This window comes from Rosa chinensis, chromosome 4, assembly GCF_002994745.2.
Source record: "Rosa chinensis cultivar Old Blush chromosome 4, RchiOBHm-V2, whole genome shotgun sequence".
Taxonomy (NCBI): Eukaryota; Viridiplantae; Streptophyta; class Magnoliopsida; order Rosales; family Rosaceae; genus Rosa; species Rosa chinensis.
This window is the reverse complement of record NC_037091.1, coordinates 8,841,128-8,858,284: the sequence shown is the minus strand read 5'-3', so window position 1 is coordinate 8,858,284 and position 17,157 is coordinate 8,841,128. Positions and strand designations below refer to the sequence as shown.

At 38.6% G+C, this 17,157-nt stretch overlaps 1 protein-coding gene across 2 annotated transcripts; it reads right to left on the bottom strand.

Moving 5' to 3' along the window:
• Positions 1-1,292: 1,292 nt before the first annotated feature.
• LOC112197462 (putative E3 ubiquitin-protein ligase XBAT35) lies at positions 1,293-6,378 on the bottom strand. Of its 2 annotated transcripts, XM_024338146.2 has the most exons (10): positions 6,109-6,378; positions 5,891-6,005; positions 5,716-5,796; positions 5,526-5,614; positions 5,359-5,450; positions 5,079-5,160; positions 3,545-3,647; positions 3,367-3,411; positions 3,008-3,093; positions 1,293-2,332 (listed from the first exon to the last, which is right to left on the bottom strand). In XM_024338146.2, exons 1-10 carry the CDS (start codon positions 6,208-6,210, stop codon positions 1,589-1,591), a joined length of 1,539 nt encoding a protein of 512 aa, XP_024193914.1. In that variant the 5' UTR covers positions 6,211-6,378; the 3' UTR covers positions 1,293-1,588. The 2 variants fall into 2 exon arrangements, with proteins under 2 accessions (XP_024193914.1, XP_024193915.1); XM_024338147.2 differs by lacking the exon at positions 3,367-3,411.
• Positions 6,379-17,157: the final 10,779 nt, after the last annotated feature.

Below are 17,157 nucleotides of genomic sequence, written 5' to 3'. Positions count from 1 at the left end.
TACTTAATAGTGTATTTTACAGTATAGTTGTGTCCCCCCCTCCCCCCCAAAAAAAGGGACAAAACTATGAGGGGTATAAGTTGTAGTAATTCTGTAAAGGTTCGCTAAACCTAGTTCAATGAACATATAGCATGAGTATTGAGTCCATATATCCCCATTTCTGAGCTGTAATATTACCTTTCTTTAATCTCTTGTTACTCTGGTGTTGGGTGTGGGGATAATTTCTCTCCACCAGTACTGGAGCTACAAGTCCCCACATCAACTTTCTTTTTATCAGATCTACGAGGTATGCTTTCCCAGTTTGGTGATCATGCCCGCTGTTTTGATATGCATTTCCTCTGTTTATCTCATTGATCTTCTGTTTTAACTCCTCTAGCTCAGCAAGAGCATTCAACAATTTCTAGAGCACGAAACTGAAATCAAATTAGTGACGGTAACTGCATAAAGGTTAACCTTTATTATAAATTAAAGACGTGATGAAATATTACCTTTTTCACTTCCTTCTGAGAGGATCTTTCTCTTTGATCAGCCTTTATATAGTCTTGATGATCTGGTATTGTCTCGGAGACCAAACTTAAGCAGAAGAATACTACATAGTTTCAGGTTATTTTGGAACATTGTTACAGATCCAGACATGTGCACACACCCACACAACACCACACTGTTCTATATTATCCCTACTTCAACTTAGCTGACTCTATAGTTCGATTTTTTTGGCTCTTTGTTACTCACCTTGCAAACCTTACGAGCGTAATGTCCAGTTATAAAATATCCTTCTCTTCCAGATATATGTCAGCCTACAATGTATGTAACAAAATCATTAGGAGCTGGAAAAACATTTTGAAATTAAACATCTGAAGTCTGAACCATGTCTAATATTTAAGGGCAGTGAAATCCACTCACCATTTTACAATCCACACTCATCCTTTCTCTTTTTGATAGAAATTCATACAAAGAGACAAAACTAAGTTACCAAAGACAAATTTAAGTTGCTAAAAAAGAAAACTGAGTGTAGATTGTAAAATAAAGAGCGTGAATTTCACTTCCCATATTCAATTTTAGGTGATTGTCTGGTTAAGTCAAAACCTGACTTCCCATATTCAATTTTAGGTGATTGTCTAGTTAAGTCGAAACCTGAAATGATGTATGCTGTGTTTACAGTTGGATAATGCAGCGAACAACAATGCATTGGTCCCGTAAACAAACCTAAACCATGCAAGAGCATGGTTGCAACAATCTAAAGCTGTATAGATGGAAAGTCTTGCATGGTTGCAACAATCTAAAGCTGTATAGATGGAAAGTAGATATCATAACTCGTCCACAAGTAGATATTAACATAAGACTTCTGTGACAGTCCCCAAGATTTTTGGGAAATGCAATCGTTTTTACATACAGAACTTACACACCATGAAAAATTAAAATGAAGAGAAACTGCTGCCTCACTGATACTTGAAAAACCATGGTATGTACATCAAAATCTCGGGGTGGGGGCTCCTAACATAAAACTTCATCTGTTATTGGAGACAAACAGATTCCAGATTCTTCAAGGTATTCAAGCCGTAGTAATAGTATGGTTGACTGCCATGACTCATACAGCATAGAGCCTTACAACCTGTTCAATCTTAGCTCGGCAGACAGGACAGCCCCATTTCTTACCCTTAATCTCAGTCAAACAAGACATGCATCCAGCCATATGGCCACATGGGATGCAAGCTCCTTCAACTGGTGCATCTAAACAAATCACACATGAAGAAGAGGCTCCATCACCTTTCTTTTCATCGACTGTATGAGGTATACTTTGAGCACTTGGGTTTGATAGATCAATAGGGCTGTCATCAATTGATGGATAGTGGATAGGATATTCATCTAGACTTTCATCTAGAACTGGTGGAGCTGATGGGGGTGGAACTGATGGGATTGCAGCTGATTGTGTTGAAGCTGATACGACTAAATCTGGGGTAGTAGTTGTCTGGGTAGGAGATATTTCCTGGATGTTTGCATGTCCACTTGAGCCACCAACTGGGCCAGTTTGAACCCCTGACCAGTCGCTGCTACTTACTTTTGGAGAAGCAGCTGCAATTGTTGCATCCCAACCGTTGTAGCTGCCAGTGTTTGTGGACGTACTCCAACCATTCAAGTTAGAAGCATTTGTAGAGGTACTGGAGCTACTTGAGGCAATTGATTCATTGATTGGGTGTGCATCCGGAAAGGGTGGTCTCTCCTGTGAAGCAGAATGAAGGGAGGCGCTGAGAGCAATGGCCAACTCTATATCTTCTGCAGTTGCTGGTGGTGCAGTTGCTGGATTGTTATTACCCAAAAATGCAGGTTGTGCCTGAATACAATCCAGAAATTCAATTTAAAATAGGCTCCCCAAATCTTGCCAAAGATTGAAAAGTGGCTTATCATAAACGACATGTATTTCACAGAACATAGTGCCAACAGAACTTGATCCACTCACATAAGCAGCATGTGACAGAATATGGCATTGCCAGAAAAAGAGACTAGAATGATAGAGAAAATATCTGCACTACAGAACAGTGTAATCTCGCATATCGTTGCCTACATAATAGTCTGTAAGATAGTACTTCATTGTCTCAAAAGTCGGGACTCCAGTCTATATGTGAGACTATGAGAGCCATTCAGCTATTTAGAAATCCATTTTTGCACATATTCACATCAAAGATCACAATCTTAAATGTTGGCAGCATGCAGTACATTGTTTGGAACTGTAATCAAAAGCCGCTTTTAGGGAATATCTGAAATTTGATGACCCATCATGTTAAGCCCAACTCTCTAAAAAATTATTCCACTCCTGTTCAGTAATACTATTCATTTCCAAGTGGCGGAAGTGAGGAATTGAAATAACTAATGATCTTAGTGACCGAATAAACTTCGCAACTACTTCAGCAATGCCACCAACAAATTTATGACACTTATTTATCAGGTAAGGTATTCCATTGTTCGAGAATCGAGAGAGATAGGAGAGACGAATGCAGATGACTTTTACCTGTGGAATTCCTTTGCATGCATTGCTAAACCACTGAAGTTGTTGCCTGTCAGTTTCATTTCCAGATGCAAGTCTGATGCGTGCTTCTGCAAAGAAAGAATTCTGACTTTAAATGACATAATAACAAAAATAAACATAGAACTAACTTGAACCATAACAGTATAACTTCAATTCTTCCTAGCTAGCTAGACTGCATGCGGCATGCCTATTATAGATAGGAAGGAGTAGGACTATAGGAGGCTGGAGAGTGGTATCACAGCATTACTGCTGTACTTTATCCGAAAAATATCCAATTTCTTTGATTCTAAATCACTTTCAAAAATCATATTGATTAAGATTAATTAACAAACAATACTTACGCCTAAGTTTTTGATGCCTTTGTCTCCGCCTCCTGCCTCGTGGGACTATGCATGGACATAGAATTCAATTAAAAAATGGCTCTAGAGGAATGAATGTGACATCAACTCCCATATTTATGGCCTAAGAAAAATAAGGTTTAAAACACTCTTAAGAATTGTTTCAGAATAAAGGAATTACTTGTGGAGATATCATGAATTATAACCGAAGGATCAGACAGTTGAGATTTTGGTTCTTCCAGATTGACTTTCCACAATCCAATAACTGTACGTGGTTGAGCATCCTGCTTATCAGAAAAAAAAAAAAAAAAAGAGATTAATATTCCAAAAAAGAAAGAAAGTAAAATAGGAATATAACAAAACTACTAGACAATTCAGAACACACAAAATAAGTGAACCAAGATGATTCAATCTAGAGTAAAGAAAGGTACATATAAATAATTTGGATAATCAATCAAAATTACAAGGTGAAAGAAAATGAGCCAACATGGAAATCAAGTGCATTAGCAGCCAAAAACACCAACAATAATATAGGAAACATGGAAATATGTTACAGAACACTACATAACGAGTCCATGGTCTTCATCACAGTAGAAACTGAAAATGAAAGAACAAGGGACATAATACTTCAAAGTTACGAAGCCAGAGGCTTTTAAGTGGGAACATAAATGTACAGTATTTGAATATGGTTAGACATCAGAGCAGTGGTTAAATCGCCGCCACCATTCCAGCAACCTAGCTGCTAAGGAAAATGTACAAACCTAATATTAAATTGTCAGACCAAACCACAGGTGGTAAGCCCAGAGTTGGTGAACAAATGACACGAGGAGCCAAAGCAATGTTCTGCCCTCCTTGGTAATCACAAGGGAAAATTATTCAGCCAAGAAGGCTGAACTTGAAAGAAAATGAAGGCCTTTCTGTCTCCAGGAGGTTGAATGGCGGTTGGTTTATGCACTTACTGATCAAGTTCATCCCCAAAGGCAATTTAACTCCCCTGAATTTCCATTTATAAAAGAAAAATGGTGCTAGCTTCTAGAGCATCACAACCACAAATCAGAATACAGAGCTCATTGTAAGAATTGAGTAGGTTACTTCACTGAAAGTTGAGAAAGAATATACATGTTGTATCCTGGTCATTGCTAGTTTCAAGTATGGGATTGACTTGAGTCCAGATTACTCATATGAGTTTGTTTTTGCTAATAGGGAAGTTAGGTACTCTGTGGACATACGGCAAGATTTTGGCCAACCAAATATTTTTGCCCATGTGCTCATTCATCTAAGCTTAATTGCCCTATTTTCTTTGTTTGTTATGACAGCCAAGTCCTTCGGAGATTTATACTCAACAAAACAATAAATAAACAAATACATGGTGAAGTAAGTTTACTTTGGTCATTAATTAGGACAGATATAATTCTAAATGCCTTAGAAGACAACATGATTGGACGTTTAGTGCTCCTTATATATCTTCAATAACTTTGATGGCACAATTTAAGGGATGATTTATTAACATGTTTAACAAAGGAAAAAAAAAACAAATATTCTAGTAGATAACAGTTATATAATTTCAAATGTGGCCAGAACATTAACTCAACCTAGTGCTAATCATATCATCTCCAAGCAATCATCTAAAGCATACACTACTTGTGACTTGACTTCAATGTATGCATACAAAATTAAGAACAAGTAAACAAAATATAACCTCCTACTCTACGTACCTGCATACTAGAATATATGGCAAGCTCCAACTTGTAAGGCATGGTAGGTTTGCGGGAACCACATGGCAAAACAACAACCCAACTGCAGAGAAGCCAACAGATGACCATTCAGACAATTAATAATAACAAGCAAGAGCTGCATAATCTTCTTCAGAGCAGATCAAGCAATCTGTCATATTTCTTAGACAGTTTGCTGCTTTTAAAGTGAATACAAATGCAAGACAACTAAACAGAAACAGTGAAATACTTCAAGATGACATAACTTCCGCACATTACTTACACTTTTCTTGAAACCAACTTCGGAGCAAGTAGTTCCAGAAATCCAGGACCATACAACTCGCGCAACCAACCCGAGAACAAGCAAATATGCCTCTACAGTCATTCACAAGAAGTACCATTTAGAAGCAGCAAACCAAATGATCGTTGCATACTGAACATTGAATATACCTCAATTGCGCGGACAACAGCACTCTGCCCTTTTGCTCTAGCAACATCAAGAGGGCTCTGACAGTCATCATTCACGATCAACGCATTCGCTGAACAAAAAATCCAAACAACAAATTTCACATCCAACGCAATCAAGCCAAAAAAAAAAAAACAGCACTACAGAAGTAAATTGACAGAGCCACACACACACCTCCGCGCGAAAGAAGTAAATTGACAGTCTCTTCGAGCCCTCTCTTAGCTGCATGATGCAGAGGAGTCCCGGCATGCCGACCTAAAACACACGAATTCACAACATCACAAACAAATCCAAAGCTAAAAAAATCAACCGAAATTCGATCAAGGCTGTTTCTTTCTCAACAACATACCGGGGCGATAAACATTGACATCTGCACCGAGGTCAATCAAGGTCTTGGCAACATTGGTAAGCCCAGGATTCATACAAGCCACAATCAAAGGGGTCTTGCCATCCCTATCAATAAACTGACCACCCAAAAAAAAAAAAACCACCACAAACATCAGTAAATCATCAAACAATTACCGCTACGAATACACGAAATCACGAATCACGGCGAAATCGAATTACCTCGAGGCCTGCGCCTTGGGTGCGAAGGGTTTTGATCCCTTCGACGTTGCCATAGCTGACTTGGTCGTAGAGAAGCTCATCTTTGGATTGCTGAAGCCCCATTCAGAGATTCGAATTTTTCGAATTCGAATCAAGGGGAGGAAGGGTGTCAGGGTTTGGCAAATTTTCTAGGTTTTTATATATTTTTTATTTTTTTTTGGAGGAAACTTGATTTTCCTGGAAAAAAATGGGGTGGTGTGAAGGAAACTTAAACGAGTGGATGATTGAGGAAAGGAAATAATTGAATTGAATGCCTTAGCAACGAAGTCTCTCTCATTTAAGAGTCAAGGACAGTTATTTTATTTAAAAGGAAAAATATTTAATGTTATTATTACTAGTCAAATGTGTTATGCCGTTGTTTTGGTAGAAAATTATGTTTGGGGTTTTGGACACGGTTTGTATTGGAGATGGTCGAACCACTAGATTTATCTGAGTGTCCGTCCGAGTGTGTTTATGTCTGATAAGGTTTCGGCAAGTGTGCTCATATCTAATTCGCCAACTTTAGTGTTGTTAATAGAGAAAATATTTCAAATAGTACCCGAACTTAGGCCGACTCCTAACTTTAGTATCCGACTATGCAAAACTATCACTTTGGTACCCCAACTTTGAAGTCTGACCCAAGAATGGTACACTCCGTCTATCACAGCGTTAAGTCTTTACTATGTGGCAACCCATGAGGGCCCTCAAAATATGCCATGTGGTTAGCTAGTTAACGCCGTGATGGACGGCGTGTACCATTCTTGGGTCGGATTTCAAACTTAGGGTACCAAAGTGATAGTTTTGCATAGTCGGATACTAAAGTTAAGAATGAGTCTTAGTTCGGATACTGTTTGTAACATTTTCTCTTGTTAATATACTTAACATAAATAATTATTCTATGATCCCGGATCACTGATCATGGTACATGTGGTGGCATAGGTAAATGTCATTGATCCAATTGACATGTGTTTGGTGTTGATTGGTTCTCTTATTTTAATTATTCTTTTCACTTGACCCATATAAGATGGGAAAAAAATTCTCATATAGTTACTGGACTATCATCTATTGCATTTTTTGGTACCTTAACTTTTAACCTACCCTGATGGTACCTGAACTATTGCTCCATTTCTTCATATGGTACTTCCATCCAATTTGCCGTTAACTTTGCCTATGTGGCCCATTCTTATAGGATGACATTCATCTCAAAAAAAAAAAAAATTAATAGGCAAAGTTAACGGCAGATTGGATAGAAGTATCATATGGAGAAACGGAGCAATAGTTTAGGTACTACGAGGGTAGTTTTGAAAGTTTAGGTACCAAAATGTGCATTGAACCTCAGGTATCATTTGAAGATTTTTCCCTGTAAGATGACCACAAAAAACAGATGTTGAAAATCTTTAAACATTACTACTATTTGACATATTTAAGACGTTGCACTAGTAAAAACATTTCGAATTACGTATTTCTAGTGACTCGTTTATGCATGTTACATACAATCGGCTACTTAATAAATGGGTTACACACGTTCATTTCGTGTTGGTGGAATGACCTCAGTTTTTATTTTGTTTTGGTTTTGAAACCTCTAGCAAGCAATTTTTTTTTTTTTTTATTTTGTTTTTAAGCCTTAGCACACCCCACCCTTACATATGTTAGTGAGAATCGAACTTATGACCTTTACAATGTTAGAATTATAACTTACCAACAGGTTACAGCTAACTGGCACACCTGTAGTAAGCATGACATTAAAAAAAAATTAACTCAATGCCATTGTTGAACTTGAAATCCCATTGGAGAGTGAATATATGAACCTTTGCCAAATTCGCCCGCGAGCAACTCCCCAACAAAGACATTTACTCATTTCTCCTCTCTTTATTTCTTATCTTATCTTATCTTAATGGATCTCTATCTTTCTCTCGAAGGAGACTATATCTCCTAGAGGATCACAAGGGTTAATGCTCATACACCCCAAATTTGGGAAAATACTTCTCATACACCCCAGTGTATTATTTTTGTTCCCTTTTACACAACTTTTTCTCACTTTCTTTCCTACCTACCCGTCTTTTCAAAATCCCTACCATTAGTACCCCTTTGTTGTTTTGGTTTGTTAGAGTCTGCATCTGCATATGTCTCTTTCATAAATTTATATATGTCGTTTTAGAAACGTGGTGGGCCCATCAGAGTTTGTTTCATTTGAATATATGTATGAAGCTGACAGTCATCCTCTAATTCGAAAGGTAAACGGTACAATTTACTATTCATAATTTCAATTGTAGACAGACTTGAGCTTGTTGCTATATGCAAACATACTACTAAAGAACTGCAGAAAGAGAGAGAAAAACTGAGAAAATTAAAAACCTATCGGGACAGCCTTGATAGAGAATCTCCCAATTACTGGGATATTATTTATAGACTTCAGACTAGAATCTATAAGATAGAAGAAGAGATAGAAAATCTCCTATATGTTCTGGAAGAGGAACAAAAACCTCTGAATTATTTGAGCATTGGTTAGATCCGCACCTCACTGGTATCAGAGCTTGTAAAAGGCTCAAAGGAGAACCCCTCCTTAATGGGGACAATGTCAGAATTGTTATTAGAGAAAATAAATTCTCTACTAAAAGCTTCTGATGAGAAATATCAGAAGATGTTACTAGAAATATCTAGATGTCAGTCGACACTAGAAACAATACCTGCTATAATCCACCAATTAGAAAGATTGGAAAACAAACTGGATTATATCAAAGATCTTCCAAAAACGGAAGAAGAAAGACTGACAAGTGTCAGTAGAAAAATCAAAGAACAGCAAAAAACGCTGGAATCTATACTGAAGGACAAGAAATTGCCTACAGTAAAAAAGAAGACTAATGGGTTCAAACCATTAGAGAAACCAGACTCAAATCGTGTTCCTAACATGATTTTTCTGGAATCATCTACTAGCCAGTCTAGTATCCGGTATGAAAACCCGGGAAATACAGAAAAAAGAGAAATGAAGATGTTAAGCATCTTTGGAAAAAAGAAAGGAGTTCAACTCCTAAATTCTGAAGAATTTGAATACAATGAAATCGAGCATGAGGTAAAAAACTCCTCAATTCCAAAGCTAGATTTCAAACAGATCTACCGACGGGGAACATTTGACCTGATGGACAGCCATCATTTCAAAATACTTGAATTCACAACCCCCTCAACAACAGGAGAAACAGATCTCTTGATGATCACCCCTGCTGAAGTTGCCAGAGCACAAGCAAAGCAATACCAATTTATGCACATTGGAGCAGTCCAAGTCGGCATAAAACAACTATTGGCAAGAGAAGGCATCAACTGTTCAGTCCTATGTGTCCTGCAAGACAACAGATTGACAGACTTCCAAGCTAGTCTGTTTGGGACTCTAGAAGCATCACTATGCAACCAGGTAGCATATTTCAACTGCTTCCCCAACTTTTCAACCAGCTTGAAAGATGCAGCCCACTGCCTCAGACTGAGAGTCAAGACAGACGGGATCTCAATGAAAGAAGAAATGCAAGAATTGGCAATAGTATACAGAGTGTACTATAAACTGATGAGCACCACAGTGGAACCAAAGACAAGGATCTCCAACATCCCTGGTCTCACTACTGGATTCCTCACCAACCAGAAGAACCATTCACAGCAGATTCACAAGGTTGCTTGGAATGAAGTAACTTTTCCTCTTGAATGGAAACTGTCCGGTCCAAAAAAGCTGCCGGAAAGAGCAAAAGCAAAGATCTACGAGAGTAGACGCACTGGAGAAATCAGCCTCAACTTTGAAGATCACAGGAAAAGTGATGTATGTCCTGAAAACATCAGGATAAACAGTAATCTTCTGAGAAGAAGCTACAGCACCAGAGAAGCCGGTGTCAGTGGTACAAAACCCACTATTGAAGAACCAATATCAGAAGAAGATCTGGAAGCTGATCTATGCAGACCAGTCCATATGCTCAGAACTGAGAAGCTCTATGATCTTTACAAAGAAGCTGAGAATTGTGAAAGTCCTGAACGATTAGAAAAACTAATCGAGGAAATGAAAAAATTCAAATGCAGAAAGACAAGAAAAGTTTTTCCTTACCAAGATGTTGAAATGGAAGAAGGAGGAAGCTCCAGAACTTTCATAAAAAAAGAAACAAGGGAAATAAAACTCCCAGTCCAGAAAGCCCCCACGGGTAAAAAAGGAGAAAGAAATTCTCAAAGATTCGTCCCCGAGGACAATCTGCCAAGAGTTCCGATCACGAACTATGGCATCTGGCTGAATTTAGACAAGAGTCTAGACAAAAGAAAAACCATTGACCAATGGGTAGATAGCCTGATGATGGCTTCTGCACTAACCCTTGGAAAATTTGAAGCACCAGATTTGCAGGTGTACTATGAAACTACTCTCACCGGAGTAGCAAAAAAGTACTACCTATCTTTCAAGGAAACTACCAGAGGAAGAGACTGGCTTGAAGAGATAAAAAATTCAAAGTCTCCGTATGATTTTGCAGTACCCCTGTACGATCAATTCTGTGGAGATCTCTCAAATCTGAGTGAGAAAGCCAAAGAAACGGCAAAGTCGAATATCTATGCTCTCAAGATCTGTGACATGAGATATTTCGAAGAATACCTGAATGAATTTCAGGAATATTACTGTACAATTGGTGAACTAGAGAATACTGATCTAGTTAATCTGTTGCACAGAAAGCTCCCTGAACCATGGAGAACAGCTGTGAGAGAAAGCATAGCCGAGAAACCAATTGAACGATTTTCAGTTGGAGGAATTGCCGACAGAATCCGGCAACTACTGAAGGAGCAATGCAAAGCCAATCTTAGAGCTAAGATGGCTAAGAAGCAACTCAAAGGAGTTGAAAATTTCTGTTACGGAATACTGGATATGCCCACAAACTGGGGATGTCATGAATCCAAATTCCACAGAAAGAAGAAAAAAGAAAAATATTACTCTAAAAAATTCAAAAAGAGTAATCAGAGAAAGAATTGGAGATTCAAGAAGAGCTCCAATTACAAGAAGCAACAGGATGAAGATCCAAAAAAGAAATTCTTCAAGAAAAAGAAGAATACTCAGCAGCATAAACAACCTAGCAAGAAAGCTTGCAGATGTTGGTTGTGTAAAGCTGAAGGGCACTATGCCAATGAATGCCCGGAAAAGGGTAACAGATCTACTAAAGCTCTCTTTGAAGAATATGAGCAAATAGTAGAGGTAGCAAACATGAAAGGCTACGAAATAGCCTATTCTGATGATGAAGATGACGACAGGTCAGTCTATTCTACCTGGTCTGAAGAAGAAGAAAGTTCATCAGAAGAGTCTGAGATAGATTCTGAAGTAGAGTACTTCGAATCCAGACAAATGAACGTTTTGAAAGTCAAAAACTGGGAAGAAAGCAAGACGGAATCCTTCATGTCTTCTTATCAGGTCAACCCTGGTTCGTTCGTCTGTGACTACTGTTTATGTCACGAGAAGAATGGTCTCCCTATGTTCTGCGAAGAGTCTAAGAAGACTTATCACAAAGAATGCTTCATAGCTGAAGCAAGAAGAAAAACCAAGAATGGTCTTGTCAGCCAATGGATTGAGCAAGAATATGAAGAGTATTTCGCTAAGAAAAAAGCGAAAGAAGTTGAAACTCTGTTCCAGGAAACCATGGAACAAACAAAGAATGTTGCAACAACTGTAGTCCAAGAAACGACTATGGAACAACCATCTTCCTCAGAAGTAAAGGAAGAAATCATCGGTGAAGAAACAATCGATGAAGATATTGAACTGGTTGAAATACCAGAAAATGTTCATCTCTTAGAAAGACAAGAGATAGCTGCGGATACTGGTACATGGGATCTACTTGGCCAACCTTCCGGCAAGTTTGATTACAAAGTCAGATATGATCCTCCCCCTGGTTCAGTAATCCAGACAGCAAAGAGATAACTCCTACAGATTGGGATGATGATGACAAATCACCCACTCAGGAAAATGTTCCAGAAGAATGTAAACCATTCATTCCAACGGAACAAGCTCAAGAAAATGAGCTTCACCAATCGAAAGTCGTCTCTACAAGTAGATACAGCAACTACATAGAGGTCGGACTCAAGTTCCCTGATCACAAGAAATATCATCTACATGCTTTTGTAGATAATGGATCAGGCTTTACTGTTGCAAAGAGATTTGCAATTCCAGAAGAACTCTGGAACGAAGACAAGAAAAAGTCAGCTACTGGTGTTACATTCGATGGAAGCCATCTCACCATGAAGAAAGTAGCAAAAAATGTTCATATCACCATTGGTGGAGGAACATTTATCATCCAGAATGTTTGGCAATCTGAAGGCCAAGGATCTGATGTCTTGTTGGGCAATGATTTTATTCTCCAACAACGATTCATTCAGGATGAAGAAGCGATAGGCTTCAGAAAAGGAGAACGGGTGTTCTGGGCTGACCGCCTCACACATGCATTCAGTGTAGTCGGTCCCGGTTTTACTACTCAGTATCAGAGATCGCAACAGAATAGTGGTGATCTTACCCCCTACAAACCCAAATTTCAACCCATACTCCAAATCAAACAACAAGAAGAACTGCTTGTTGAAGAATCTTCAGAAGAAGAAGAAGAAGCTAGTGAAGATGAAGAAGCTAGTTTCATCCACGAGCACAACCTCAAGCACTTTCAGAACAAGCTTGAGTCTCAACAAACCCCCACTCTTGACAAAATCAAGAAACTACTCGAGCAGAATGTGGACACAAATCCTCAGAAGTTTTGGGAAAAAGACCCAGTGGTCTGTGAATTGAGATTGCATGACATGAATGCCATCTGCCATGTCAAAGCCATTCCTCAGTACAAAGAGGAAGATCAAAAAGAATTCAGAAGTGATATTGAAGATCTCCTGAAGAAGAGATTAATTCAACCTTCCACTAGCCCTCATCATGCTCCAGCATTCTACGTGAGAAATCATGCAGAGAATCTAAGAGGAAAAGCTAGAATGGTTATTGACTATAGAGATGTCAATAAGAAGACTGTCAAAGACGGATATCAAATCGCTCAAATCAGAGTCCTGATCAACCAGCTCAGAGGAGCTAAAGTCTTTTCGAAATTCGATGCAAAGTCGGGTTTCTGGCAGGTCAAGATGCATCCTGAGAGTGTACCTCTCACTGCATTTGGAACACCACAAGGTCATTACGAGTGGCTAGTAATGCCTTTTGGTCTCAAGCAAGCTCCCTCAATCTTTCAAAGAAAGATGGACAACATCTTCAAGCATGTAGCGGAGTTCTGTGTCGTCTACATAGATGACATCCTGGTCTTCTCCAAAAACAGAGAAGAACACATGAAGCACCTCCACGAGGTAGCAAAGCTGATAGTCCAGCATGGAATTATCCTAGGTGAGAAGAAAATCTTCTTTATCCTCGATGAAGTTGATTTCCTAGGAATAAACATCAAGAATGGAGTCATAAAGCTCCAACCTCACATCCTTGAAAAGATCTGGAAGTTCCCAGACAAAATTCCTGATGCTAAGAGTCTAGAGAGATTCCTTGGTGTCATAAATTATGGGAGAGATTTCATCCCTAGAATCTCAGGGTTAACAGCAATGTTATCTCCCAAGACAAGTTCCAAAAGGAAATGGAACTTCACAGAAGATGATGAAAAGATCGTGAAGCAGATAAAAGACCTCTGCAAGAACCTCCCTCCTCTTCAACAACCAGAAGAGAATGATGAAATTATCCTCCAGACAGATGCGAGTGATAATTACTGGTCCGGTGTTGTTCTGGCGAGAGCGCCTGGAACTAACATTGAAAAGATCTGCAAATTTTGTAGTGGCAAGTTCAGCCCTGCAGAACTGAATTATCCCACAGGGGAAAAAGAGATTTTAGCTGTCAAGAAAACAATTTTAAATTCTCCAGCTTATCTGGGAAAAACCTTTACTGTCCGCACCGATTGTGCTAGAGTAAAGAATTTTAAAAATTTTAAACTTGACAAAGCTGCTGATAGAGGAAGATTAGCCAACTGGCAATTGTTTCTTAACCAATATGATTACACTGTTGAATTAATTGCAGGAAACAAGAACTATCTTCCAGACGCATTGACCAGAGAACTGGCAATGTTCAGCCAAAGAGAAGACGACGAAGGTCGTAATCCCAGAAGCAGAAGGACTGGGAAAGAACAGGAATCTGAAGAAGATCCAAAAGAAACCAAGGAAAAAATCCTTAAAAGGTTTCTGCTAAGCTCAAAAGGCTTGGCCTCAACTGATCAATCCCAGGGTAAAGGATTGGCTAGCCCGTCTCAAACGGCAGACGGTAAAGGCACATCAAGACCGTTGACGGCTGCTGCTTTGCCAAAAAGCAGACCAACTCCTAGTGGAGTTATAAATGTTTTTAATTACGAATTAAGAACTTTTGATACTCCTGTGTTCAGAACTGGCAGGAGACTAGCATATCACCAGAAGGCAATCCTGGACAATCTCTTATTTGCCTTTCAAGAAAGAAGCAGTGGATTAATGTTCCCAGCTCTGTTTGCATTAGCTGAAGAACTCTACGAGAATGGTAGACCACAAGGAGAAGAGCTTCATACACAGCAGAGTGCTGTAAGGAAAGAAAAACTATCCTTCCTTGAAAGTCCAGAAAGTGCTAGGGTCCCTATCATAGCACTCAATGAATCAGATTGGTATGAATTCCATAATCTGATAGGAAGGCACAATCCTGAAAACCTAGTTCCTCCAACCCTCTTTATTGTCTCAGGACCATATGTTGGAAGATACCTGGTAAATGTTCAGAGTGAACATCCTCAAGAACACAAGCTATGGCTTGTTGAAAATGGTTTTGTCCATAATTTATGGACTAAAACTAATGATGATCTGAGAGGCTTGCCGCCTATTATTGTCAACACAGTCAAGAACATCAGAAAAGACAACTGCATGCTTCGTCTGAAGTTCAGATCCACACCTCCTGAATGGATCCAGAAGACAGATGGTGAAGTTGAATATATTCCTCCGTATCATTATGTGAGAATTATTCAAAGAAGATATCTTCAACCAGCCTGTGTAGCATACAACGGCCAACCGAATTCTAGCATTCCCTGGATGAAGGCCATGGCTCTTGACTACATCAAAAAGATCATCTCTGAAGACATCAACAACACATTCCTGGCAGCAGGAGAAAAGACAATTATCACTGCTTACGATCATCCTGACGTAGTCAGCAGCGATATATTCCTATCTCTAACCAGAAAAGAGATAGACTCGACAATGGCATGCATGCGTTGGGTGGAAAAGCTTGAAAATGACAACCACTACAAGATGTATGTTGATACAGACGTCGAGGATAATGCAACAACAACTCGCATGGCCCAGACAGACAACAACTCCTTTGTCTTTGGCCACCATTCTGAAACGGACGAGAACATGTGAAGCTACAGGTGAAGAATCAGCACCAAAATAGCAACTGTAGAACTTTAGACTTTTCTAAAGCTACTTTTGCTTTTTCCTTTTCAAAAAGAAAAGGTTAAGTGAAAAACATTTCACTTTTTCCTTTTGCTTTTCCCTGACCGACCTCCACTAGCAGGAGCACTACGAAAAGCAGAAGTCACGGAGTTGTCCTGTAGATTTTTGCATTTTGAATTCTAGTTTGAGTTCCGCTCCCTATATAAGGAGCTTCAGCTTCTCTTAGAAGGCATTCGAAAATGAGATCAGAAAACTCCTCTGATAATAAAAATAGTAGAATAGCAGTGTGCTTCCTTTCCTGTTTAGGTGTGAAGTAGTGTGCTTCCAATACAAGTAAGTAACTGTTCTCATTCTTATGGATAGCTAAACAGCTTTTGCTGTTTACCTGAGAATGAGGCTCTGATTGTTTAAAGTTTTATATGTATATTTGAATAAATAAATTCAGATGGATGTTCACCCACTTCTTTAATTTATAAAATGTTTATGTCATTATCTTTACATATTGTAATCATCTTTATCATGCATAGTTTACTATGTCAAAGTTTGAACATTCGAATGCATGCATCCCATGGAAAGCTAAAGTTCTAAAGCCTTACTGTTCAGCCAAAAGAATCAGTTTTAAAACAGAAAAATTAGGACAAGCAGCAGTGATTCCGCCCTGTGAGTAGCCGTTTAGACAGGAAGTCGTTAGGCGAAATGTGGCATGTTGAAGGCTAGTCTTGTTTTTGTTTTAATGTTTTTTATTGTTTCCTTTTGACTGAATAAAACGGTAGAAGAATCTAAGGTCAACATAGGATACAGAGGGCATTTGTTTGTTAAAACTATCCATGTTAGTCTTTGTCTGTTGTCAATAGTGAAATACCAAAGTGTTGGGCAGTTGGGAAAAATACCAAGGATTTTTGGGTATGCGGGAATTACCCCGGATCACAATGATCATCTCGAAATCAGTGTTTGGGTTGGAAGTAAAATCTATTGCCTGAATATTTGAAGTTGTTTCAATATCGATAGAAAAAGTTTTCATTGGACTTCATATTGTCAAATTTGATTGCACTATGTTGTGTTTCTTCATTTAGATTCTCCATGAGCTTTGATCATAGTTCTAAATAATGACTACTTTAATAATGAAGACTTCTTTCTTCTTGTACCGACCAAATTCAATCGTAAAGAAATAGTGAGAGAGAGGAGGAAGAAGGAGAAAGGCTTCACCGATAACTATGAAATGGTTATGACGGCGATTTGCAGTTCAGTTGGAATTGTGTTTTTTTTTTTTTCCTCTCTCCTTGTTTAGTTTTTGGTTTTACTTTTTATTTTAATTTTTTGTTATTTCTAATTCAACTTAATTATGGGCAAAATAGGATTGTTAAGAGAATATTGGGTGAACAAAGAAAACAAGTGGGTGGCAATAGCCCCACCTTTAGACAACGTATGGGTGGCCCAAATTGTGTGAAAATGACATTGCCAACCACATAGAAGCTACTGATCAGGTCACTTCTGCTTATATAAAATAGAGATCTTAATTAGATTCAAATATCCACATCACTGTTACTGGAGTATACTATTAATACAGAAAAACAGTTGAGAATTTGTACAAACTTGGTTGTCACCTATACAATATTGTGG